This window comes from Malus domestica, chromosome 03 (assembly GCF_042453785.1).
Source record: "Malus domestica chromosome 03, GDT2T_hap1".
In the NCBI taxonomy this organism is placed as follows: Eukaryota; Viridiplantae; Streptophyta; class Magnoliopsida; order Rosales; family Rosaceae; genus Malus; species Malus domestica.
The window spans coordinates 34,703,405-34,730,413 of record NC_091663.1 but is presented as its reverse complement, the minus strand read 5'-3'; the positions used below and the strand labels follow the sequence as shown (position 1 = coordinate 34,730,413).

Genomic DNA, 27,009 nt, shown 5'->3' with positions numbered 1-27,009 from the left:
TTAATCAAAACAATTGCATGTTTTCTCATTGCAAGTGGATTGGAAGGCAACACGCAGACATTCTGGCAGTGGACATATGGTGAAAGAAGCCAACTTGCTTCTTTTAATTATTATTTATTTGCAAGTGGGAGATGGACATGTGGTGGAAACATGTGGTGGAAATGCAAGCCTGCCTATTTTAATATTATTTCACATGCAAGTTGGCAGTGGAGTTCTATCATGCAAGTTCAATGTTCTCAGCAAAGAGGTTCTCTCAAATCTCTATATAAAAAAAGTAGAGGCTCAAGGATTATAGACACTCAAACAATCAATCAAACAACTCTACTCAAATCAACTCTCCAATCTCCTTGTAGACATTTACTTTTAGCCAAGCACCCTTTACTTTCTTTGTTTTTAGCTCTGCTGCTCACCTGGTAGTATCGATTTCCTTTGTAGTTTTATTCACAACCTTCCAAGCCATTCCCAAACCACCAGAAATTGCCATAAGACTAGAGCAACTTGCCCGATCCCTCGGGAACAAGCTCCAACCTTGTATTTGGCATCCCTTTGTACTTACAATGTTTTGTACTTTAAATAAATACATTTTTGTACAACTCATTCCCAGTCATTTAGTTTACAAGCAATCTACAATACCAGCCATTTACTTTCTTCTGTCAGTTGCACTTCTAGCAACCCTACCATTTACATATTGTTACATCTCTCCACATAAGTAAAGTCCTTATCTTTAAGGTAAAGAAATAACCTTGATTTGAGTCACTCTCACTCAATGACACAATCTCTTGGTTAGGTCGAATTCAAGCGGAATCTCAATCATTCAGATCCTGTCTACTTGTGGCATCTAGTAGTGGCATACTCGCATCCACCAGTTTCTTGTTCGAGTAAATTCCCAACATGCCCACGAGATCCATGGCGAATTTAGGAGGCGAACACCTTCATCCATCGGTCTCGTTGCCACCAAACTAGAAGCTACAATACAATTTTTTCAAAGGAAAAAAACATGAAGTATACAAAAGTATACCCTTCCCATGTGCAGATAATTTGTTGACGTTACCTGAACCGAAAAGAACAAGAATGACCAGAAAACGGACGAGCGATAATGTATTAACCATCTTATATAACTTTACAATACAATAATATTATTAGAAGAATAGAATCTCACAAGGAGCTCTTTACTTGTAATTTCTCATTCCTAATTGTATTTATAGGCTTGAAAAGCGCGTAGGTTTAAAGAGATAAATATGGTATTCGACGTTGCTCCAAACACAGAGAAACAAGGAGTTAGAACAAACAGAATCAGATTACCCTTTGTTTACATTAATAGTGTCGCATATATAGGTCAAACACAATCCGATTACTCTCCTTATTTTGTCAAAAAGGAAAACGAAATTTTCCCCTTGTTTTGGCTAATTGCAATCAGACCAATATTGCGTATAATCTAAAGGTTTAGAAAGAGGATAGTGCTATTCACACACTCTTGTTAAATGAGACATGCGTAGAGAGAAGAATTGATCCTCATAGACAACGACCCTCATATTTTCCATTGAAAAATTAGAATATTTTCCATTGAAAAATTAGAACCTGACCAATTAAGCACATATTAGAACCCTTGTTAGTGTTTTATTTTATCTTTTGTTTATGCTCCGTAATTATCTTGAGGCAATGTGTCCTTTAATTAAGAATAAACTTTTGTTTATTCAAAAATACAATAATTTAAAGAAAGGGAGAGCTTCGAACCAGGAATGCATAAGTGGATTCCAAATACCCTATCCACTACAATATTCGTGCGAGAAAGATGTTAAAGACTTGGACTTTCAGATTGTGCAAAGAAATTCATTTACGCTGTAAAAGTTAACTAAAAATCCTAAGATATCTATGAAATAAACAAATTCATAGAAATCTATAATACAAACGCATATAAATCTGTCAAAATTTATATAAAATTGTTAGAATCTATTAAAATTCTTCAAAATCTACTTCAAAAAGTTGCTTAAAATCCTCTGAAATCCAAATTAAGTACCAACCGACCAAATTCATGCCAAAAAATACGTAAACGACATCGTATTAGTGTCTTTCTTGGGCCTGTTGTCAAAGAATTGAATCTGGGCCCAACCTGAAGCCCATAGAAATCCTTCTCTTCGCTCCTCTTCCCCTAAATCCTTTTCCAATTTTGAACTTCGTCTTCTTCCTGTTCTTCCGAGCGAACTCTTCTGGGATAACTCCACCGACCGTGCGGACGCAGACGCCGAGATAACAGTACGTAATTTAGGTTTTTACTCTCACTTAGGTGAGCTTATTGTTGCTCGTGTAATAATTAGCACCTGCTTATTTGAAGTTACTCGTTAAGCATAGAATGCCCACCAAGCGTTCGACGAAATGCCTCAACGCTTTTTGACAAGTGGGAACGCGTTTGGAAACTGGGTTCTTTGCTTGTTTACTTCGAAATCTAAGTTTTGCTATGGAAAATTGTATTTAACAGGAAAAATTCGATGAACCCACTCGCTGATTTTAGGAAATGGGATTGTTTCTTATGCTGTGAGATTTAATGTGAGTGTTATGCTAATCGTCCATTGAAATAACGCATCTTTTGGTTGTAATGTTTGTTTTGGCTTCTGCAGATATCTGGGTTTAATTTGAAATGGGTTGGAAAGCGGCTGAGAAACTCATTAGGCACTGGAAGATTCTCAGAGGAGATAATGTGAGGGGGGAATGTATATCATTTTCTTTGTGCCTCTTTCTTTATCCATTATTTATTAGTTAATAGTTTTTCTAATCTCATTTACAGGTGATGATAACAAGAGGCAAAGACAAGGGCGAGACGGGTGTCATCAAGCGAGTCATTCGCTCTCAGAATCGCGTCATCGTAGAGGGCAAAAATCTGGTATCGTTCTGGCCCTATTGTTGGTATACTGTTTCATTGATCCGATTTTGTCTTACAATTCTGTGAGAAATTTTATATACTGTTCCAATCGATTTTAATTACAGCATTCTTTCTTCGTGAGAAAACTTGTTATGAATCTGTTCTGTTCTGGTCACTCCAATCAGATTGAGATTGTAGATGATCTCTATCATTATCATCAGAAATGTGTGATCATGTTTTTGGGCCTGTGCTCATTCCACGCATGCTATTAAGCAAGTAGAATTGGCCAGTGTAATGTGGGTGAGAGTCTGTCGACAGTATACTTATTTATCAAAAGTATCTTTAATGGTTGGTAGGTATTCTAATGATCATATTAGTAGTGAAGTTCTTTATCTTGTGCAATGCATATGGAATGAGTCCCATCGTATTGAAAAAATCCATAGGTCTGAAGGATACCATTCAGACGAGCATCATGTAGCATGTGATGTTCAAGGTTCTAATAAATTTTGTAAACTTTGGTTGCCGCTGAACAAGTACTCTGTCGTTGCAGGTAAAGAAACATATCAAGCAAGGCCAAGGTCATGAAGGTGGGATTTTTACTGTTGAAGCGCCTCTCCATGCCTCAAATGTTCAAGTTGTTGATCCAGTGACAGGGTAAGCATGCACTCGTCTTAACATTATGTTTTAAAATTCGTCATGTCTTCGTCCTTTGTTTCACTCTTTCAGCGTGGTGATAAAAATTTTCATCCTGCAGGAGGCCTGTTAAGGTTGGTGTGAGATATCTCGAGGATGGAATGAAAGTTCGAGTATCTAGGGGATTAGGCGCGTCGGGATCTATAATCCCTCGTCCTGAGATCTTGAAGATAAGGACTACTCCAAGACCTACAGTTGGTACTTATCTCAAGTCCTCAGATCTTATATTCTTTTGTTGCTACTTGTGAACACATATCTCAGTTTGCCATATTTTCCGCTGATAATCCAAACAAACTTTGGTTGCAGCTGGCCCCAAGGACACTCCGATGGATGTCGTGTTCGAGAAGACTTACGATGCTAAGACGGGGAAGGGCATGCCTGAACTTTGAGAGAATTAGTTTCCAACTATCTTTCTAAAGCTCGGAATGGTAGATTTTAGCAGAAAGAAATGGAAGCATATTAGTTCTCGTATGTTGGGCGAAAATGATTGAGAAGTTTGTGTACTGAACTTGTGCATACATTTTGTTATTTCGTTGGTAACATTGTACAAGCGAAATGGCTTTGATTGCTATAGGATTTTGGAGATGAATGACTTATTCTTGCATATGGAACATCTCACATCGCTATACTAGTAATCTTAAAGGAGATTAGAAGATCATTTTTAACGCTTTCTGAAGAAGCACGTTGCAGACAAAAAGCATTTTCTTTTTTAAATGGTTATACTTTTGGTAGAAGTGCTTATGACCATAGTTATTAAAAAAATCACGTCTAATAAAGATAAAAGAGGAATCAATTAAAAATATTTGTTCTAATGAATATGATTACGCTGATTTCAGTAACGAAATTTTGCAAGCTATAGTAGTGAGAGAAGTATCTGACAGAGAAAAAAATTTAAAGAAAGGAAGTCAATAGATAAATTGTTTGGTAGCTAAAACCTTACATGTCCGTACAGGCGACTGCCATGTGATTCACATGGACATGGTGAGCGCTGCAGAAGACACCGATCAGGCGTCGCATCCTTTTTGCATGCCCACCAAAACTCGCCAAATAAAAATCCCCCGACCTTTTGTCCGTCCCAATTAATTAAAGTACTACAACACAAAACAATTCAATGCAAATCCAAAACCAGAAACCGCTGCTACAAAAGCTAGTAAGGCATGTCAAAATAGTCTCCACTGGAGCTCTGGATTGATCTGACGATCGACACGTAAATCGGACACTCGTCGCCATGCATGGCTTCGATCCCACTTCCTCATCCCATAATCCCTCCATATTTATAGAGCCACCTGCGTTCATCATCTCCATCAAACACAAGATCAAGCAAAAAAAAAAAAAACTATCTGAGATATTAGGAAAAAGCCATGGAGTTTGTTGATGCACAAAATCAGCGAAGACTTTGGTACAACAGAAAGTGTCAGGTTTTATGACCTTCGCTTGGTTGCTTCGGTCACTAGTGAGGATAAGTACGTAAATGAATAGAGACAGAGAAGCAAACACAGGATGTACGTGGTTCACCCAGATTGGCTACGTCCACGGAGTAGAGGAGTTCTTATTAGTAGTGAAGGGCTTACACAAGTACAAATGATCAAGCTCTCAATTTAGTGAGTTCTTGTGAATGATTTCACACAAAATGGCATTCGGCAATATTGTGGGGGAATGACCCCTATTTATAGAAAAACTTGTAGCTTTGTCACATTGACATGTGTCATGTTATGATTGGTTCTTGATGTTGACACGTGCTGCGCTCTGATTGGCTTCTAATCTTGACACGTGTCGAGTAGTGATTGGCCTCCTGGTCGGAGGGGAACTCTTCTGGGTCCTTGACAGTATAGCGTTGGCCGGTGCTCGGTAGTTTCGGGATTGGTCAAGTATGGTACAAACAGTGCTCCCCTAAGTTCCCGAGTGAGGGAAACTCCTCGGTTGGGGACTTGCAAGATCCAATCCCTTGAGTAATCACGAAACTTCTAAGTACCGAAGTGTGGTCTGATCTTCATCTGCCCTTCTCTGGAAGTACCTTTCCTCCATCCGGGAATGGTGTACTTAGCTGATGTTGACGCACAAGGTAATGTATCAATTTCACTTGAAGCTTAGTTGTAGTTTCGGGCTTAGTCAAGTGTGATACAAACCCTATAGTAGGAGTCCCCCAAGTCGCCGAGCTAGGAGATCTGCCGAAAGAGGTGACAGACAAGGTAAGCAGTCAAACTTCCAAGTAAGCAACCCAGGATCAGAGGTTTGACGTCGGCTTCCGGTTGATTGTTCTCATTCTCCTTGTCTCTCATTCAACTGCCAGGATAAGGAGAAGCAAATGGATAAGAGATGATATGAGATACTTTTGCTTTTGAAGAAGTAACTTTCCACAGGCTTATTCTTGAACTGTGCTGGAGGGTTTTCTGGTGCCCTTCAGAGTATAAGGCCGATTCAAATATTTGAGGGTCAAAACAAGTCCATCAAATCTAGAGTACGTTCGACCTTGATGATATGGGATACTTTTGCTGTTGACGGAATAATGAATGTGGTATGGAAAGGTGTCGTGCTGTAGTGATCTGTTTCAGCTCACCGTTGAACCTTCTGCTTCAATCTTTTGCATGGCAGAAGTGGTGTGCAACCTTTGCATTTAAATGGTCCTTCAGAACATTCCTTCATAGTGACTCATCCACGTTTGGCAGCTCCAGTGTAAAGAGCCAATATCTGATCAACTGTCATGAGGTATTTGCCGGTGGAATTCGTGACCTTGACAGCAGTTGAGGATGAGTACTCGAGAGCAATGCTAAGTAAGCAACCAGGCAAAGGCTCCAGGCAGTCAGTTCCAAATTGGAGGTTTGATTTCAGGTTCCGACTGACTGCTCTCTTTCTCCTTGTCCTGCAGGTGTGGACAAGGACAAAGACAAAGACAGGGAGAAAGCATGATATGGGATACTCTTGCTTTCGACCCTGATGATATGAGATACTCTTGTTCTTGGTGTGGCTTATTTGCTGAGGTATTATCGGGGGGAAATAAAGCTGAGTATTTCGAGAGGTTATGTTGAGGGTGCCTCTTCGAATGCGAGAAAGGGTTGAGCATTTTTGCAGGTTTGCCTGTCCGTTGAGGAGGGAGGTCAATGTATATAGGGATTTCCCAATAACAAGTAGTAATGCTATTCTTTTACCCTTCTTGGTCACATCAATGTAGTGGGAGCTGCCAGCTTCACGTGTTTTAATTTTGTCAGAGCACTTTGAAAAAGTGGTATGTGGTATCTGGAAAGCTGATGTTACGTGTGAAGATTACAGACAAGCTTTATCTAAGGAAATCTGGCTCTCGAAGTTCTGAGAGTTGTGCCTCTTCGGTTTTCGAACAAGCAATCCCGTCGAGGATCTGACTCTCGAGATTCGGAAAGCGGTGCTACTCCGGTTTTTGAGAAAGTAATTATGTTGGGAGTCTTTTCTCGAATGTGAGTAAAGGTTGGACGTTCTTGCCAACCTGTCTTGCCGCAAAACACGGAGGTCGACACACATAGGGACTTTCCAGTTGTCAAGCAGTGGTGCTGTTCCTTTACCCTTATGGGTAATAGTAGGGTAGCTGGAACTTCGAAATTCTCGTGCCTAAACTTTGTCAGAGATCTTTGACAAAGTTATATGTGGTACCCGAGGTGTTGATGGTGCATATGGAGAGCGGTGATTGAACAGTAAGATTCACGTGCTTTCTACTTCACCAGAAATCTTCGACAGATTGCCCGTAATTTCCGCAAAGTTGAGTGTGCATGTGACAGGTGCTGACGAGGCTGAAAAAGCAGGTGCTTCTTCGATTTCTGAGATCGGCCCTCGTGGTCTCTGAGCAGCCCAGCTTTTGAGAAAGCATTCGCCTCTTCGATTTCTGAGATCGGCCCTCGTGGTCTCTGAGCAGCCCAGCTTTTGAGAAAGCAAACGCCTCTTCGATTTCTGAAGCTCCGTCGAGTGCAGATTTTTATAGAGGCTGGCATTAAGTTCCACAGCACACTTGAATCTCTACCAGTAGAAGCTCATTTCTTGCACTTCTAAGATCTTGATTTGTCTGACCTCTTCCTTCTTCAACACATTTGAAAATGTCTGGACCCTCCGACCGTCGTTTTGACTTGAACCTTGGAGAAGAGACAGCCACGCCTTCTCCAGACAATATATGGCGCCCATCCTTCATATCCCCTACTGGTCCTCTTACCGTTGGGGATTCTGTGATGAAGAATGATATGACCGCTGCAGTGGTGGCCAGGAACCTTCTCACTCCCAAAGATAACAGACTACTTTCCAAACGGTCTGATGAGTTGGCTGTTAAGGACTCTCTGGCTCTTAGTGTTCAGTGTGCAGGTTCTGTGTCTAATATGGCCCAACGCCTATTTGCTAGAACCCGCCAAGTTGAATCATTGGCTGCTGAAGTGATGAGTCTCAAACAGGAGATTAGAGGGCTCAAGCATGAGAATAAGCAGTTGCACCGGCTCGCCCATGACTATGCTACAAACATGAAGAGGAAGCTTGACCAGATGAAGGAATCTGATGGTAAGGTTTTACTTGATCATCAGCGGTTTGTGGGTTTGTTCCAAAGGCATTTATTGCCTTCGTCCTCTGGGGCTGTACCTGGTAATGAAGCTTCAAATGATGAACCTCCAATGCCTCCTCCTTCTGGGGTTTTGTCAAGTACTGAGGCTCCGGATAACCACCCTCCGGTGCTTTCTCTTTCTGGGGCTCTACCGACTGCTGAGACTTCCCCTAAGCAACCTTTGTGAAGGCTCCCTTTTGTTTGTTTATTTTGACTCATGTATATGTACATATTTGTGGCTTATCGAAAATATTAATAAATAAGCTTTGCTTCATTTCAACATATTGTGTTAAATACACCAAAGCCTTCTTCATAAAGTTCTTTGAATTTTTGCTTTTGTTGAAACCTGTATTGTTGAAGCTTTGTGAGTGAAGCATGTAGTTTGAGGTAGTGTTCCCTTAATTTCCCGAGTGAGGAAAACTTCTCGGTTGGAGACTTGAAAAATCCAAGTCACTGAGTAGTCACGAACTTTTGAGTACCAAGGCGTAGTAGCATATGGTGGGAGTCCCCCAAGTCTCTAGTCGAGGGAGTTGACGAATGAGGTGTCTTGCTAATAGTCCATGTCGTAAGTACCAAAACTTCATTCTTTTGTTTTCTAAGTGGTAGCCCCGGACTTTTTCTTCATAGATTTTGTTGATGAAGGTTGCGAGGCCCGAATAAGTGGAATTGCAGAAGGTGTAACCGTTGGTGCATTAACATCATAATGGAAGCATCACAATGATGGAAGCATCACAATGATGAAAGCATCATAATGATGAAAACACCATAATGATGAAACATCATAATGATGAAAACACCATAATGATGAAACATCATAATGATGAAAACACCATAATGATGAAACATCATAATGATGTTTCTTTGGTGGAATTGTTTTTCATTTCCCCTAACAACCGGAATTGTTTTTCAACATAACACCATCATCTGTAGGTCGAATCACAAAGTTGTCTTCATGAAAGTTGTTCGTTAATTCCTTAACTACAACATATCCAAATTGGAGAGCCATCGGAGCAGTACAACTCCAGAAATCCAGGTATGATGAGTGACTGTTTATCATTTGTCTGTCAACCCGTCAGATTTGTTGTGAGCTTGGAAACTCTATTTTCTCTTGCTCAGATCAGCATGCTTTCTTCATTGAAGTTGTTCCTCAGCTTGTGAACTACAACATATCCAAATTTGAGATCCCTCGGAGCTGTATAACTCAAGAAACTCAGGTATGATGAATGACTGGTTATTATTTTTCTGTCAACCCGTCAGATTTGTTGTGAGCTTCGAAACTCCATTTTCTCTTGTTCAGATCGGTATGCTTTCTTCATTGAAGTTGTTCCTCAGCTTGTGAACTACAACATATCCAAATTTGAGATCCCTCGGAGCTGTATAACTCAAGAAATTCAGGTATGATGAATGACTGGTTATTATTTGTCTGTCAACCCGTCAGATTTGTTGTGAGCTTCGAAACTCCATTTTCTCTTGTTCAGATCGGTATGCTTTCTTCATTGAAGTTGTTCCTCATCGACTCTTTCATAACATATCAAAAATTCAGGATGAACTAACGGTTAAATATTTCCAGATCTTCGAAACATCACAACAGCTTCGAAATCTGCAAGAAGCCGACTATCATGTTTGGAGCTTCAACACTTTAATTTCCGTCGCTCAAACAGAAATGGTTCCTTCTTGAAAGTTGTTCATATGCTCAAGAACTATAGGGTGTCCAAAATTCAGCTCCATTGGAGAAGAGCAGAGGTTGCAGAAATTTGATAGATGAAAGGAGGCGGAAGAGGGAGAGAGAGAAAAAGTCTCTTGGGTTGGATTTCTATTTTGGGGCAGATTCCAATTTTTGTAGCACCTTCATTATTGATGAATTGCTTGTACTTTTGTCCATTATGAAATTTGGGACTTTGGCTTGTTGTTGGATCTATTATAATATGTTTGGGAACATATATAAGTGAATAAATAAGAAGGAAAATTTTGGGCCCTTGTGGGTGTAAAACAAAAAATGTTTATGTTTACCCAAGTGTTTTTGTACAAGTTCAAGGGCATCTTGGGTTTTGTGAACAAAATTTGTTTATTTGGAGCAAGGTTTTGTGTTGAAGCTTTGTAGGTGAAGCTTTGGTGTTGAAGCTTTGTGGGTGAAGCTTTGGAGGTGAAGCTTTGGAGGTGAAGCTTTTCGGGTGAAGCTTGTTGGGTGAAGCTTTTTAGGTGAAGCTTTGTGGGTGAAGCTTTTTAGGTGAAGCTTTTCGGGTGAAGCTTTTTGGGTGAAGCTTTTTAGGTGAAGCTTTTCGGGTGAAGCTTTTTGGGTGAAGCTTTTTTAGGTGAAGCTTTGATGGTGAAGCTTTTTGGGTGAAGCTTTTTAGGTGAAGCTTTTTGGGTGAAGCTTTTTAGGTGAAGCTTTGATGGTGAAGCTTTTTGGGTGAAGCTTTTTAGGTGAAGCTTTGTGGGTGAAGCTTTGGAGGTGAAGCTTTTCGGGTGAAGCTTTTTGGATGAAGTTGTTTTTTTTTTTTTTTTTTTTTTTTTTTTTTTTTTTTTTTTTTTTTTGGCGCTTGACATGGTCTTCATTTGCTTGTTTTGTAGTGACTGTGGAAGACAGATTGCTTTCTGATTGAGAAGGGTTCCGGCATCGCTTGCTATGAATGTAAAAGAGTGAGGGCTGAGTTGGCTAAATTACCTCTTTATTGAATTCATTGCCAAATGGCCTTCATTACATAGGATGCCGAACGGCTATAGCTCAACACTTGTACATCGTGAGTCTATTTGTAGTAGTACTTCAAGTGATCAGCGTTCCATGGATGGCCAAGGGTCTTGCCATCGGAGCTTCTAAGTGTGTAAGAGCCAGGGCGACTGATGCCAATGACTTCATACGGTCCATCCCAGTTTGGACTAAGTGTGCCTTCACTCGGGACTCTGTCGCAGAGTAATCTTTTCTTTAAGACCCAGTCTCCTATTTTGAAAGAACGAGGCTTGACCCTAGAGTCATAATAGTTGGAGATGCGCTGCTTGTAGGCGACATTCCTCAAGTGAGCTTGGTTTCTGTGTTCCTCGACTAAATCCAAGTTGAGGGTGAGTTGTTTGTCATTTTCACTTTGAATGTAGTTCTGGACTCGGAATGTTGCTTGCTCGAGCTCAACAGGGACAACCGCCTCTGTGCCAAAGGCAAGTGAGAATGGAGTTTCTCCTGTTGAAGTCCGATATGAAGTGCGATATGACCAAAGAACTTGGGGTACAAATTCTGGCCAACAGCCTTTAGCTTTGTCCAAGCTGGTTTTCAAAGTGCGCTTGATTATTTTGTTGATAGCCTCAACTTGTCCATTAGACTGGGGATGAGCTGGAGAGGCAAAGCATAAGTTGATGTTAAACTTAGAGCAGAACAACCTGAACTTCTTGTTGTCAAACTGTCGCCCATTGTCAGTGACTATCGCATTGGGAATGCCGAATCTACAAAGGATGTTCTTCCACACGAAGTCTTCTATCTTTGCCTCAGTAATGGTTGCCAAGGGTTCTACTTCGGCCCACTTTGTGAAGTAGTCCACTGCAACGACTGCGTAACAGACTTTGCCCTTCCCTGCCGGCATTGGGCCGATCAAATCAAGTCCCCACTGGGCGAAGGGCCAAGGGCTGATCATAGGAGTAAGAGGCTCTGGAGGGGAATGAGGAATAGCCGCATATTGTTGACATTTGTCACATGAGCGGGATACTTTGATGGCATCCTGGTGGAGTGTTGGCCAGTAATATCCTTGGCGAAAAGTCTTGTGTGCTAGGGACCGAGATCCAGCATGATCTCCACAGACTCCCTCATGTATTTCCCGAAGGACGATTTCCGCCTCGGCAGGCGTAAGACACCTTAAGTATGGCAGGCTAAAACCTCGCTTATAGAGTTGATCATTGATGATCAGGTAGCGGGTAGACTTGTATCGAATTTGCTTAGCCTGGACTTTATCATTTGGGAGGGTGCCATGAGCAAGGAAATTATAGATCGGGGTGATCCAACTATCCCCCCGTTGTAAGTTGCATACTTCTGCGGCCATGGTGCTTGGTGTTGCCAACAGTTCGACATGAATTTTTCTTCCAATCTTGTCTTCCACAGCTGAGGCGAGGCGAGCCAGGGCGTCTGCATGACTGTTTGCCGCTCGAGGAACTTGGGTGATCTGGTAGTGGAAGTGCTTGAGCAAAAGTTGTGTTTGCGCAAGATATGCTGCCATGGAGCTGTCCTTAGCATCAAAGTTGTTGGTAACCTGGTTGACCACTAATTGGGAGTCACTGAAAATATCAATTTGTTTAACCCCGAGGTGTTTGGCCAAACGTAATCCTGCTAGAAGGGCTTCATACTCGGCCTCATTGTTTGATGCCTTGAATTTGAAACGAAGAGCATACTCCATTGCTACTTTGTCGGGCGTAGTCAAGACTAGTCCCGCTCCACAGCCCTGTTGGTTGGATGAGCCATCAACATACAGACTCCATGCTGAGGTCGTTGATTCTACTTTCTGAGCTTCCGATGGTAATGAAGCTACTGCTTCAGGTGTAGAAGCAATGTCAACAGGATATGTGAAGTCGGCGATGAAATCTGCTACTGCTTGGCCCTTCTCAGCTGGCTTTGGTTGGTAGGAGATGTCAAACTCACCCAACGCTATTGCCCATTTGATCATTCGCCCTGAAGTGTCAGGACTTTGGAGTATCTGTCGAAGAGGATAATTGGTAAGCACGATGATGGAGTGCGCTTGGAAGTAAGGGCGGAGTTTTCGAGCAGACATGACCAATGCCAGAGCCAATTTCTCAATGTTAGAGTACCGTGTCTCCGCATCTTGTAAGGCTTTGCTAGCGTAGTAGACAGGTCGCTCAATATTCCCATCCTTTCGAATGAGAACGGAACTTACGGCTGAAGCTGATACCGATAGGTAGATAATGAGAATGTCTCCTACCTCGGGCTTGGAGAGTAGAGGGGCTTTACTCATGTACTCCTTGAGGTTTTTGAATGCCTCGGCACATTCATCAGTCCATGTAATGTACTTCCTACTTCCCTTAAGTGCTTTAAAAAAGGGAGCACATTTGTCTGTGGCCTTAGAAATGAACCTGGTTAAGGCTGCCACCTTGCCAGTAAGGCTCTGGATGTCCTTTGAAGTTACCGGTTCCTTCATGTCGAGGATTGCTTTGATCTTCTCGGGATTAGCTTCAATGCCTCGTTGGCTAATCATGAAACCTAAGAATTTGCCAGAGCCTACGCCGAAGGCACATTTGTTGGGGTTTAACCTCATTCGATACCTCTTCAAAATAGTGAAAGTTTCAGATAGGTTGGTGATGTGTTGGTCAGCATGTTTGCTCTTGACTAACATATCATCAACGTAAACTTCCATGCTCTTCCCAATCTGCTCGGCGAACATTGAGTTGACTAGTCTCTGATAAGTCGCTCCTGCATTCTTTAGGCCGAAAGGCATGACTTTGTAGCAGTATAGTCCTCTGTCGGTAGTGAAGGCTGTGTGTTCTTGATCCGAAGGGTTCATGAGGATTTGGTTGTATCCTGAGTAAGCATCCATGAAGCTCAGGAGTTCACACCCGGCCGTAGAGTCTATAAGTCTGTCAATAAGAGGAAGAGGGAAGCTATCTTTCGGACACCCTTTGTTTAGGTCGGTGTAGTCAACACACATTCTCCACAAGACCTTTTGAAGCAAAAGACTTTCTTTGGTCGGATTTTTCTTAACAAGGACCACATTTGCTACCCATGTCGGGTAATTGACTTCGCGGACAAAGCCTATGCCTTTGAGTTTTTCAACTTCTGCTTTCATTGCCTCGTATCGTTCAGCGTCATAAGATCTTCGCTTCTGTCTCACCGGCTTGATCTTGGGGTCAATACTCAAACGATGACAGATGACATCGGGAGAGATGCCTGGCATGTCCTCGTATGACCAGGCGAAGACTTCAGTGTTCTCTTTCAAAAAAGATATCAATGCTAACCGAAGGGGTGGTGACAATGTGGTGCCAATCTTCACCATGCGATCTGGATAATCTCTTGAGATAGGTACCTTCTCCAACTCTTCAGCAGGTTGGGCTTGCTGGGTGAAAGAGTCATCTCGAGGATCATCGGGTTGATTGTTGCTATCAGGAAGATCCAAGTTCGCTTCATCTAGGCTGGTCTTTGTGACTTGGTCATGTACAGACAGGGTTTCCTTGGGTCCGGGCAAGTGTTGTTGCTTAACTGAAGTGTTGTAACATGATCGTGCACTAAGCTGATCTCCTCTGATGTAGCCGTTGCCATGGGGGGTTGGAAATTTCATCAACAGCATATGCGTGGATACCATAGCCTTGAGATCATTGATGCCTGTGCGCCCAAAGATGACATTGTATGCCGTTGGGCAGTCAACCACTAGGAAGTTAGTGGTAATGGTAGCCGTGTAAGGGCCTGTACCAATAGTAAAGGGTAAATGTATGCTCCCTAAGGGTTGCACGATATCACCGGAGAAGCTTATCAGAGGAGAAATCGAGCGATCGAGCAAGTGTTCAGCTACACTGAGTGCCCTGAAAGCTTCGGCAAACATGATATTGACCGAAGCCCCTGTGTCTACGAGGATTCGTCGAACATCAAAGTTGGCTATGTGAGCCTCCACGATCAATGGGTCGTTATGAGGGTAGATGATGCCTCTTTCTTCCTCAGGGTAGAAACATATCGGATCCCAGTTAGGCTTTTGATACTTCCCTCCCCTGATGTCTTCCACGTGAAACACTTGGTGACCAGGCCTCAGACTTCGTTCACTGTTTTTCATGGCCCTATTGGAAGATTCAGATATGGGTGTGCCGCCGCTTATGGAATATATGACATTCACCTGACGTTGGTTACGGTTATCCCTTTGAGGGTGAAGAAGGAATTGATCAATTTTTCCTTCTCGTGCCAAAGCTTCAATACGATCACGGAGGATGATACATTTCTCGCTATCATGGCCGTTATGCTCATGGTAGCAACAAAACGTGCCCGCGTTATTCGGGGGCGTGTAATCTGGGTGCCTCGGCTTTGGCTTTGGTATCAGGTGAGCTATGCTGGGGTAAATGGCCGCGCATGTGGCATTCAAGGGCGTGTATGTCTCATACCTTGGGGTAGGGGGTATCTTGACGCGGGTTTGACCCACTGCATTGACTGCCTGGGGGCGAGCGTTATTGTGGCGATACCCTTGGTTATCGGGATAGTGTCCCTTACTCTTTTTACTGAAATGAGAGTGGTGAGGATGGAAATCCTTCCTCTTGCCTTGAAATTGATATGTCTGTTGATTCGGCGAAGCATTATGCAAGGCATGGGGAGGTGCCACTGCTGTTTGGAAAGTCGAGGTCTTCTCATTTAGGTGAGTCTGGCTTCCACCTCCCACTTGTTGATAAAGGATGGTTGTAGGGGGTTTCTCCTGATATGTCTTTGCCTCGGCGGAGGCATGGTTATAAGCCTGCGCCATCACCTCAGAGTAAGTCTTCCAAGTATTGGCATTGATCATGTATTTAAAGAAACAATCACGTAGGCCTGCCGTGAAGGCTTTGAGGGCAGTCTTGTCGTCTGCCTCGGCACACCGGGAGTATTCATGGCTGAAGCGACCAGCATACATACGTAATGACTCGTCTGGCTTCTGGCGGATAGTGTACAGGTCATCTGCAGAGTGCAAGCGATCGGTTTGGAAAATGTGTTGGGAAACAAATAGTTTCCTCAATTCCTCAAATGAGTCTACCGTCTCAGGTGTAAGACGACAATACCAATTTAGAGCTCCGCCAGAGAGGGTGGAGGGGAAGAGAAGACATCGCTCTTCGTCGGTGTGCATCCGGTATGCCATGGTGGACTCAAAGAGGTTAAGGTGCTCAATCGGGTCCTCTTTTCCAGTATAAAGTTGCAAGCCAAGCTTTTGCTTTGTCTTTGCTTGAAGGGGGGTGTTGAGGATCCTCCTTGTAAGAGGGCCAGGCCTGGGTTGGTTCCAGTCAGGTATTTCAGCCTGACGTTCAGCCTTCAACTTGTTTACTTCCTCAATAAGTTGTAGGACAAGGGGGTCTTGAGCGGAGTTATGTGCCACTGGAGCTTTCTTTCGTAAATCTTCATCTCCTCTTGGAATTAGGAAGGTTTGATCAAGGGCATGTGATTTTTCCCTGGACTCGTTGTACTGGCTTCCAGGGTATGTCTGTCGGAACACCTCTGAGTCCCCTGTACCCTCATGTCTCTCTAGGACTTGTTGCCCCTTCCCCAAATTGGTGGCCGGCTCGGGCCGTGGCAGGGGACCGAGTCTCTCAGAAATCCTTGGGTCATTGATCTTTGAGCTTATATGGATGGAATTCTCTCGACGTTGCTTCAGGAAATCCCGACAATCGCGAAAGACGGCTTTCGATCCTTCTGCCCCTTCAGCAAAGAGGTGTCTCCCTCCACTTCTCATGGTTCGGGTCGAAGCAACTGGGTTAAGAGAAGCCTCATGTTGATTATCAAGTCGAGGGGTAATCTGTTCCCTATCAGGGATATCTATGTCGAATGCATGTGACCCTCCATGTTGGAGGGCACCCAGTTGATGGTTGACTTCCACGGGGGCAACAAGCTCGCGTGTCTGAGCTTGCCTAGCTTCGTGGAGTGTCTCGAAGAGCTTCTCATATTGCTCCTGGAGGACCTCATTCCTCATTGCTATCTTGTTGTTCTGAGCTTCCAACTCATCGACTTTAGCTTGAAGAAGAACTCGTTTTCCTTCCTTCTTTCGTTGTTTCGCACTATGTGCAAGGGGGGTGTCATTCTGTGTGCTGTGGCTTCCTTCGCTTCCCATGTTGGAGAGGGATGCCTGATCAAAAGAAAGTGTACGAATGATAGAAACCAGCTTGACACAGCTGAAGAGAGTAGGAATAAGTGTCGTTTCCCACAGACGGCGCCAAATGTTGATGCACAAAATCAGCGAAGACTTTGGTACAACAGAAAGTGTCAGGTTTTATGACCTTCGCTTGGTTGCTTCGGTCACTAGTGAGGATAAGTACGTAAATGAATAGAGACAGAGAAGCAAACACAGGATGTACGTGGTTCACCCAGATTGGCTACGTCCACGGAGTAGAGGAGTTCTTATTAGTAGTGAAGGGCTTACACAAGTACAAAGGATCAAGCTCTCAATTTAGTGAGTTCTTGTGAATGATTTCACACAAAATGGCATTCGGCAATATTGTGGGGGAATGACCCCTATTTATAGAAAAACTTGTAGCTTTGTCACATTGACATGTGTCATGTTATGATTGGTTCTTGATGTTGACACGTGCTGCGCTCTGATTGGCTTCTAATCTTGACACGTGTCGAGTAGTGATTGGCCTCCTGGTCGGAGGGGAACTCTTCTGGGTCCTTGACAGTATAGCGTTGGCCGGTGCTCGGTAGTTTCGGGATTGGTCAAGTATGGTACAAACAGAGTTGAAAAGCAAGGTTTTCGTGGTTTTCTTGCTGTTGTCTGCTTTTGTTCTGAGTGCTTTTGCGGCCGCTGTGGTTTTGGAAGATCCGGAGCTGAAGCAGTGCCAGCACCAGTGCAAACACCAGCGAGGGTTTGATGAGAGGCAGAAGCAACAGTGCGAGAGGAAGTGTGAGGACTACATTAAGCAGAAGAGGGAGCAGGAGGAGCAGCGGCGGAGGTCGGAAGGCGGAGGAGGAAGAGGGGGAGAAGGGGGAAGTTTTTACACACGAGAGAGAGAGGAGTTCGAGGGGCGAGGGCAACAGCAGCAACAACAACAAGGAGACGAGAATCCTTACTTCTTCGAAGACCAGCATTTCGAGACGAGAATTCAAACCGAGGAAGGTAGGGTTCAGGTTCTGCAGAAATTCAACGAAAGGTCTGATCTTCTGCGTGGGATTGAGAACTTTCGAGTCGGGTTTCTTGTCACGGAGCCTCATGCATTCGTTGCTCCGACTCATCTTGATGCGGATAGTATCCTATTTGTTTTCCAAGGTAAGTAGGTCACTTGTTAGGATAATTCTTCTAATTATTGTGAAATACTGGAATCCCAGCCACATAATCCATTTCTTTTCTTGTTTGATCAATTTTTTTCTACCTTATTTATGTGAATTAAGGCCGACCAACAATTAGTACGGTGAGGGGGGAGAAGAAAGAGAGCTACAATCTTGAACGTGGAGATCTCTTTAGGATTCCAGCAGGCACCCCATTTTATGTGCTCAATAGAGACGAGAATGAAAAGCTCCATATTGTCGAACTCTTCAAAACAGTCTCTACCCCCGGAGAGTATGCGGCGTTTCACTCAGCCGGAGGCCAAGACCCCGAATCCTTTTTCAGAGCATTCAGCCCCGAAGTTCTTCAAGCCGCTTTTAAGGTATAACATACCTCAACTCCGTTATGTTGAATATTTGTGCTTTATTACTAATTTGGTGAGTTATGTTTGTGCTTCTAATTAAACAGACGGATAGGAATAAGTTGGATAGGCTATTTGGGCAGCAGAGGCGAGGCAGCATCATAAGGGCCTCCAAAGAACAAGTACAGAGAATGAGCCAGCAGCATGGTCACGGTGGCGGCAAAGGCATTTGGCCGCTGCCTTTCCATGGCGGTGATGAATCATCTTCAAAAGATTCATTCAATCTTTTCAAGAAGCATCCTTCTCATGAAAACAAATTCGGCCGTCTTTTTGAAGCTGATTTCAACGACTTCAAGCAGCTTCAGGAGTTTAACCTCGTCGTCTCATTTGCTAACATCACCCGGGTAAGAATATAAGAATAAAAGTTTATGATTAAATTCATCCTTTCGTGTTTTTAGTGGTTTATTTTTGTATATAAGTCAACCACAGATCGACTTCTTTTATATAAGCTTATAATTGTGTTTCTAATAACTTATTCGTGTATGTGTCAATCTGTGATTTCGCAATTCCTGCTTCCAAATGCGTAAACTCGTCCTTTTTTGTACGACTTATTTCTAGACATCATACTTGTCGGCACAAATTCATCTTTTCTTTTGTGTTTTTAATTGGTCTAACTTATTCTTTACATCTGTTTCAATACTGTGGTTTCACTAAATCATTGAATACAAAGAGCCAAGCAATATTCGTAATATTTTCTTTTCAAATAGTTCTACCAGATTAATTCAGCACAACTCCTACGTACCTTGAATTAGTAAATAATGATGGATTCTATGTTCCTTGTGATATACGTAGGGTGGAATGGCCGGTCCATATTTCAACTCAAGGGCTACGAAGATATCAGTTGTGCTAGATGGCGAAGGCTACTTTGAAATGGCATGTCCACATGTTGACTCAAGGGGTCGACAACGTCAGTCCAGTGGAAGGTCACAGCAGAGACAAAAGAGCAGCCCAACTTACCAAAGGATGAGCGGAGACTTGCGACGCGGAGCGGTGTTCGTTGCCCCCGCCGGCCATCCTTTCACAACCATTGCCTCAAGGAACAACAACCTCCAAGTCCTCTGCTTCGAGGTCAACGCTCATGACAACATCAGGTTCCCACTGGTAGGGAAGAACAATGTGGTGAGCCAGTTTGACAGGCAAGCCAAGGAGCTGTCGTTTAATGTGCCGGCGAGTGAGGTGGAAAGTATTTTCAACAACCAGAAAGATGAACTGTTTTTCGAAGGACCAAATGATCAGCTTGAGCATGGCCGGGCTTATGCATGAAAGTTGAGGTTTTGTGAGAACTGAGAAGCTCTAAGGAGAGGAGGTTGCAGTTTTGTGGTACTGATATGATATGTATATTACAACATGGTCAACCAATGTAAATTTTGGGTTGTAACCTTAAATAAAAGATCATGACTCACATGCATGCTAACTAAATGTTGTAAATTTCGGGTTGTATCCTTAAATAAGACAATGACTTCTGCAGCCAACGTCTTGTGGTTTTTTTTTTTTTTAATTTTAATTTATTTATTTTTTTGCTTACTGTGATTATAATTAGGTTATAGATTAAGTTTTCAGTTTTAATTTAGATAAATTTTAGTGTAAATTATGGCTTATATAAAACATATACTGCTTTTTGTCATGCTGAAATAGATACGTAACAATGCCAAGCTTATGTGCTCACTTAGCATTCACAAACGCTTTAAGGTATCGCAGTATCTAACCTTAAGACCCACTCCTCCTACCAGGCATGATAAAGTAGCTTCCATGGTCAGACAACATAACTAACCGCACTTGCAGGGGTATTGGACTATGTCCGTACAAATCCTCCGAAAGTTTAAGGTATCGAACCCTAAGGTCATCCGTAGGAGAAAATTTTCATTGTGACCAGACCATGAGCGGTAGGTCTCGGGTTCAAGACTTGGGAGCAGCCTCTCCATAAATGGGGGTAAGGCTAGCTGATATTCACCTCTCCCAGACCCTGCGTAAAGCGGGAGCCTTGTGCACTGAGTACGACCTTTATTAACTTTTTAACACATGTATCTCACTATTTATATAGTGACACGTGATGTATCATTCTGTGTATCAGTCACATTAAAAAAATCTCTCCATCCGTAGGCCCTTCACTCTCATGTCACCACACAAAGAATACGCAAATCACCTCACAAATAATATTGCTCGAAGGCATAAATCCATCCCATAGAACCAAACAAATAAACTCATCATTCCACACAACACAATACAGTTGAATATCAGAGTGCGCAACGAACAAGACTAACAAAATAATAATATTATTAACCTAACTGAGAATGCCGAAACGGCTACAAAACCCTAGAGGCTACATTGTGACTAACTTGTTATGTACGAGCTACAAAACATCATATATATAGAGAACTAACCTAACCCTAATAAGTAAGAAAACAAAATCCTAATACTAATGGGCTAAGCCCAAATTCAAATAACAAAATAATCCTAAATTCCAACACCCCTGTCAAACTCATGGCGGTACACGTCATGAGTTTGCTAATAAGCAGATGCGGATGCAAGCTCCGTTAGGCGGACACGACAAGACAAGCTCCGTTAGGCGGACACGACAAGGCAAGCGGGCAATCAAGCGAACAAACGAAAAATCCAAGCGAGCGGGCGAGCAAACAAGCAATTCCAGCAATCAATAAATTCTTATCACTCGAGTGGTCACAATTCCAAGCAGACCAACCAACAATTCCTGTAGGCCTAAAACAAACATCCAAAAATAATTTCTTTTTTTCTTTCTTATTTTCTTCTCCTATTTTTTTTCTTTTCTCCTTCTTCCTCTTTTTTCTTTTCTCCTTCTTCCTCTTTTTTCTTCTATTTCCTTTTTTTTTTCTCCATCGTCCCTCTTTTCCTTTTCCTTTCCATATCAACAAGTGCAGGAACTCTAGTGCAAAACGCGTGGGGTGCAGAGGGTCAATGAGGCGGAGATGGATCTAGGAGTGAGTGTAGATGAAATGGATCTTGTACTGCTGCAGGAGTGGTCCAGGCGGGCCTGGATGAGGTGATGCAGCGGTGGGTGACTGTATGGCTTGGCAGCTGCGAGACGACGGCAAGGGACATGGGTGCAGGTGCAACAATGGGTACGATTTAGGTGCAAGGTGGTTACAGGCAGATGGTGGTGGTGGGGTCGGGTCTGGTGCGAGAAGCGCTTCGATGAAAGTTGCAAAGATGGGAGTGGTGTGACTTCCGAGCACATATATTCAATTTTTTTTTCCAAAACTAAACCAACGACAATCTAAACAACGAACAAGATGGACAAACAAACTGATATGAATCAAGGGTAGATTAAATCCCGAAGGATCAAACTTGCTCTGATACCAAGTTAAATATCAGAGTGCGCAATGAACAAGACTAACAACATAATAATATTATTAAACTAGCTGAGAATGCCGAAACGGCTACAAAACCCTAGAGGCTACATTGTGACTAACTTGTTATTCTACGAGCTACAAATCATCATATATATAGAGAACTAACCTAACCCTAATAAGCAAGAAAACAAAACCCTAATACTAATGAGCTAAGCCCAAATTCAAATAACAAAATAATCCTAAATTCCAACAAATACTATAACAGTAGTACTATAGATTTTGAGTTTACCCAAACTATGCCAAGATAAGGTGAAAGGATATAGATTTGAGTTTTTACCCAAACCATGTCAAGATAAGGTGGCAATCCTTTCAAGATTTATAATAAGGTGAACAATGTAACGGTTAATATCTTTAGGGTAAATTAATAAAAACTAGCCTCTCTGCACGCACTAACGTGCGTGCGAGAGGCATTTTTACATCACGGGCGCTACGCGCCCCTAAATGTGTATTGTGTTAGTTTTTTTCCATTGTAATTGTTAATGTATATGCTTTAGAAAGTATAGTACCAAGTATGGAGGTGAGGGGTGAAATCTAGAAGATGGCTGCACATAATTGGAAGCAATAAATTTGAAGCTGTTTACGTAAAAATTTTATCACTTACCAAGTTTAACTGTTATTTTTATATTTTAATCTAGAAGATGGCTGCACATAATTGTAATTGTTTTTGTATTTTTTCCTTGACTATTATAGTTGAACTGTTATTCCAAGTTTACATAAAAAATTTATCACTTACCGTTCCAGACATATTCCTTTCCTTATTTTTTTTGTTTTTTTTTTTGTTGGGGTACTTGTTAAAACGTTGGTCACTGTGGTAAATATATACAATCCGAATGTTGAAATTGTTATAGACATAAGAGAATTATTAAGTGGATGTTTCCATTGATAGTACGAAAGGCAATGACAATGTAAAATAACTATTCGTTCAATCTTAATAGATGTGTCTTAATAATTTGTACAAAAATATTCATACAACGTATGAATTTACAAATATATAATTAATAGAGACAAAAAAAAAAAATCATAGTTACCCGCCGATGTTGGTCCGATGTCATCTTGGTTTACTTCCGTTTGATTTTGTACTATATTTACTGAGTTCAATCGTGTTTGATAATTGACACGTCGTTGCATTGAAATTTGAGCCCGCTGTGATGAATTCATAGATTGTCGTCTTTGCTTTTGTTGATTGCTCCTACGATAACTTTGGTTTGACTGTTGAGAATTTTGAACATTTGTTTGTCCGAAGTGAATTTCTTCATTGTCGACCTACATTGAGAAATTGCCAAAAAGAATGAATTTTATTTTATTTTTGAAAAAGAAGAAAAAATAAATCATCTCTACAGAAGAAGAATAATACAGATAAGTTAAGAACCTCTGACATATTGCTTCTATCAATTCCCTCCATAGTTGATATGTTGAAGTCCTCTGGAAATCTTAAAACTGAAATTTCAATTTGGATGATTCTTAATAAAGGTAAAATTGAAGGAAAATATGGAAACATAGCATTGAAATTCAACAATGGAAAATGATGCTTACACAAATTAGATCACAGTTAAAAGATTCATGAAATGTACACTATCGAATTGACAGAACACATAACATTGGGGATTTCGAAAAGGAAAAAACAGACTAACACAAACTAATAGGACGGAGCCAAACATATACCACCATAACCAAAATTAAGACAGTATGCATTTAACCCATTTGCAGATCCGATTGAGCTAATTTTCCTGAGCTTCAACCACGGACCCAATCATGAATCCCTAAATTTACCCAATCTTAACAACTTGAAGAATTTAGTACAAAAATTTAACCAAGCAGTAAACTTTGAAAGCAAAAAGAGTTACGAAAACAAATAGAAAACAGAATGGTTAAACATACAACAAAATTTGTTGCCTCTAGATTTGCAAGGAAGCAAAATCTTCAGCTGATGCAAAACCTATGTCGTTTGGTTAATCACAAACGTTTCTTTTATTAGCAATCATCACAAACGCCGACAGAAAAAGACAACTAAAGGACATATTTCTCACCGCAACATATAAATTGAGAAAAAAAATGGAACAAATATAAGTTAGAAAGAGTACAAAGCAAGAAATAATGAAGAGAAATACCTGGAAGGCACTGGAAGAGCAGAAGAAGTAGGATTGTAGTGGCACCACCCACCCTCTCTCGCTCGCCGATTCCTATTCGGTTTAGTGTGGTCTAATAAGCCCAGAAATCTCAACACTCAGACAGAGACAAATTGTAGAAACATATAAGAAAGCAAATATAGGATCCCCAACATCTTACATGGAACTTGGAAGTATCAATGGGTGGACTTCTTCTTATCTGCATAATTTTCGTAAGAAAATAATCAAATTATTTAAACTGAAACGATAAAGAACAACATTGAAACCAAAACGTACGGATGATTTCTTGCCGCTAGATTTTCAAGGAAGCAAAATCTTCAAACTGTCCTGGATATATAAAAAAAATAAAAAGAAGAAGTAAGTGGAGTGGTTGTGTGTGCAGAGAGACGAAGAGGGTTAAAACCGATCCCAATCAGAACAACCTGTATGGGAAAAGAAGCAAACAGAGTTTAGGTAAAAAAAAAAAAAAAAAAAACAGTCGACGTGGGTTATTCGCTGTTAGAATCCCCCTTTCCCTTTTCACCTTTCCCTCGGTAAAATGCTTCCTCTCTTTTCTCCTTCTCCTTCTCTCTAACCCAAAACTGTAAAACACTTCCAGTAAAATCAAATTAAAGAATCAAACCCAGGAACAAAATCACAAAAAAAATGAGAGAAATTCGAAAGGGTAATGGAACCCTAGTTTTTTAAATTGGGAAGTTGGGTACCTGGAAAATATGGCAATGAAGGCGACGGTTTAAGTCACAAATAGCTTAATCGAAGCAAGATCCAGATGAACAACAAATGGGTAACTGAGATAGAGCGAGAGGAAGATCGGAGCTTACATGAAAGTTGCTGGTGCGGTTGGATGCTGCTCCCTTTTCAGAGCTTCGACTCTGGCAATTGAAATCAAATACAAATTATCATCTCTTTGAGGTTATTTCTCCTATTAATACAATAAATACAAAAGCCTGTACTGATGAAACAAATAAAAATAAATAAATAAATTGAAAAACCAAAAAGTATATACCTCGGGATTAAATCAGTGGTGGTTTGGAGAGGATAGATAGTTAGATGGGAAGAGCTAGTGACAGAAGGTTCGGCTGGCGGTGGCCGCGGAGGAGGGAGAGAGAGAGGTGGCTGCGGAGGAGGGAGAGAGAGAGAGTTAGTGAGAGACGGATCCAGATTCCAGAAAACAGGATATCGTAGTGGGTTTTAATTCTATCGGCATGGCAAGATAATGGGGTTTCAGTTCGCAAGATAATGGGTTTCAGTTTTGCACGGAAGTTTTTTCCTTTTTTATTTTTCGTGTTTTTTTCCCTTTTTTTTCGAAAACTGCCGAACGTGGTTGAAGTTGTGTCTTCCACGTTTGTTGTTTTAAATTTTTTCTACTAAAATTTTATTTCTTAAAAAATGAAATTTTTTTTTTCTGACGAAATTAGCCTTGGGGTTTTTATATGTATTTTTTCTGTCAGTTTTGATTTTTTTTGTTTGAGGGGCTTTATAGTCCAATTTTTTTTGGTGAAGCCTTAAGACACCAAACTATCCTTCTAGCTTTCTAATAGTAAAGATGATACCAAGTATGGAGGTGAGTGATGAAATCTAGAAGATGGCTGCACATAACTGGAAGCAATAAATTTGAAGTATTTTGTCTAGAATACGTATAAAAAAAGAAGAAGTAATAAATAACATAGAAGATCCTTATAATTTAGTTGCAACTAAAAGCTAAATAAAAAGTATAAAAACAATCCAAGAACTTCAAAGAGAAAGCCTAAAGAATCCTACTCTTCATGGGTGATTCTTTACATTTTCAACATAACAAACGTACATATAATTCATGATACTTACATAAGAAGCCTAAAGAATCCTACTCTTCTTGACTCAATCCATGATAATTAAAACTTTGGAGATGACAACTTAAATCACCCGATGATACATTGAGAGTCTCAATCACCTAACCCTGCATATGAATCAAAGAGAAAGAAAACATTTACATAAGAATAGTCCTTCAAATCTTGTATAAAAATCCAAGTGGAATGTAACAGCAAAATAGATATACTTCAGTCACACCATTGTGATTGGAGAGATTGGGATGCAATATATTAAAAGCTCACTTCTCTTTTGAAGATAATGTTTGTACGTACGTTGATGCTTCGAAACTTTTCATCTGCAACTATTTAATCAGAAAGAAATAGGTTATAAGAGAAAACAAATACAACACAATAAATATAGTACGTTAATTAAATGTCAGCAATGGAATTCAAACAATCCTAAAGATTTCTCAAAAAAAAGAAAAAAAAAAACAATCCGAAAGCAATCTGATGTGAGAGCAGCATATATATTTGAAGTTACTTCCCTTCAACTCAAGAAATTAATTTGGGAAAGGATTAAACTATACCTTGCGATGCTAGAAACAAACACAAAATCTGAATTAAAATGCAGGATAAAAATGGAGATAGGAATCAAAAGGGAAAGAAGACAAAAGAGAAAAAGTGGAAGCAAATACCTGAGACTGACTATTCAGTTTTCCATATACGAAAATGTTTGGATATTATATTGGATTTTTCTTTGGCAGTTTGGAAATTTTTTTTTCCACTTCCAACGACTGGGACACTACGTTCTTTATACAACCTGCAATTCATATTCGACTAAAATTGATTGATGCGATTCCAAGACATAATGTATTAGAAACCTTCCATCACCGCCCTTCCTTCTGTCTTTTTACGTAATACGAAACAACCTTAAGAAGCCATTAGCCTACAACATAAACAATTGCAAGAAGCCGATGCTAACAAACACAACACAATAAATATAATAGGTTAGAAGTTGCTTCCCCATCAGAAAGATTTCTCCAAAAAAGACACAATAAAAACGCAATATGATTAGAGGAGTTATAGAAGCAATAGGTTAGAAGTTGCTTCCCTTCAACTCAAGGAAGAAATCGCAAAAAATTTGTGGAAGACCTACTGGAGGAAAAATAAGAATAAGCTTGGGAAAGATTAAATTATATCTTCCAATGCCGAGGCCTTTACACCTCCTGAGTGATCTGACCTCCCGTACCCTGCAAGAAACTAAGGAATCTGGAGAGGAGGTTTGGCG

The 27,009-nt window shown here is 41.1% G+C and overlaps 2 protein-coding genes and 2 long non-coding RNA genes across 6 annotated transcripts; 3 read left to right on the top strand and 1 right to left on the bottom strand.

The window, feature by feature from the left end:
- Nucleotides 1-1,987: 1,987 nt before the first annotated feature.
- On the top strand, nucleotides 1,988-4,154 carry LOC108170236 (uncharacterized). 3 transcript variants are annotated; one of them, XM_017324910.3, is made up of 6 exons: nucleotides 1,988-2,253; nucleotides 2,616-2,695; nucleotides 2,783-2,878; nucleotides 3,408-3,511; nucleotides 3,612-3,748; nucleotides 3,857-4,154. In XM_017324910.3, exons 2-6 carry the CDS (start codon nucleotides 2,636-2,638, stop codon nucleotides 3,937-3,939), a joined length of 480 nt encoding a protein of 159 aa, XP_017180399.1. In that variant the 5' UTR covers nucleotides 1,988-2,253; nucleotides 2,616-2,635; the 3' UTR covers nucleotides 3,940-4,154. The 3 variants fall into 3 exon arrangements, with proteins under 3 accessions (XP_017180399.1, XP_070675504.1, XP_070675505.1); XM_070819403.1 differs by having other exon boundaries at nucleotides 2,159-2,284; XM_070819404.1 differs by lacking the exon at nucleotides 1,988-2,253 and adding an exon at nucleotides 2,482-2,544.
- A 4,788-nt stretch (nucleotides 4,155-8,942) lies between these two features.
- On the top strand, nucleotides 8,943-10,071 carry LOC139194566 (uncharacterized). The gene is made up of 4 exons (XR_011579537.1): nucleotides 8,943-9,129; nucleotides 9,213-9,310; nucleotides 9,394-9,491; nucleotides 9,667-10,071. It is a non-coding gene; the product is annotated as an uncharacterized lncRNA (long non-coding RNA).
- Nucleotides 10,072-17,460: 7,389 nt separating this feature from the next.
- On the top strand, nucleotides 17,461-19,889 carry LOC103413377 (vicilin Jug r 6.0101-like). Its single transcript, XM_029100686.2, has 4 exons — nucleotides 17,461-18,004; nucleotides 18,127-18,383; nucleotides 18,470-18,766; nucleotides 19,215-19,889. The coding sequence occupies exons 1-4, from the start codon at nucleotides 17,461-17,463 to the stop codon at nucleotides 19,683-19,685; spliced, it is 1,569 nt and encodes a 522-aa protein (XP_028956519.2). The 3' UTR covers nucleotides 19,686-19,889.
- A 5,775-nt stretch (nucleotides 19,890-25,664) lies between these two features.
- LOC139194291 (uncharacterized) lies at nucleotides 25,665-27,009 on the bottom strand. Its single transcript, XR_011579053.1, has 3 exons — nucleotides 26,417-27,009; nucleotides 25,981-26,083; nucleotides 25,665-25,870 (listed from the first exon to the last, which is right to left on the bottom strand). It is a non-coding gene; the product is annotated as an uncharacterized lncRNA (long non-coding RNA).

What these genes read in the sequence shown, in the direction of transcription:
- LOC108170236 (XM_017324910.3), top strand. Translation starts at nt 2,636, where the DNA reads ATGGGTTGGAAAGCGGCTGAGAAACTCATTAGGCACTGGAAGATTCTC. An exon ending in TCGTAGAGGGCAAAAATCTG is followed by an intron (nt 2,879 to 3,407) that starts GTATCGTTCTGG and finishes CTGTCGTTGCAG; the next exon opens with GTAAAGAAACATATCAAGCA. An exon ending in GTTGTTGATCCAGTGACAGG is followed by an intron (nt 3,512 to 3,611) that starts GTAAGCATGCAC and finishes TTCATCCTGCAG; the next exon opens with GAGGCCTGTTAAGGTTGGTG.
- LOC103413377 (XM_029100686.2), top strand. Translation starts at nt 17,461, where the DNA reads ATGGTACAAACAGAGTTGAAAAGCAAGGTTTTCGTGGTTTTCTTGCTG. An exon ending in TATCCTATTTGTTTTCCAAG is followed by an intron (nt 18,005 to 18,126) that starts GTAAGTAGGTCA and finishes ATGTGAATTAAG; the next exon opens with GCCGACCAACAATTAGTACG. An exon ending in CATTTGCTAACATCACCCGG is followed by an intron (nt 18,767 to 19,214) that starts GTAAGAATATAA and finishes TGATATACGTAG; the next exon opens with GGTGGAATGGCCGGTCCATA.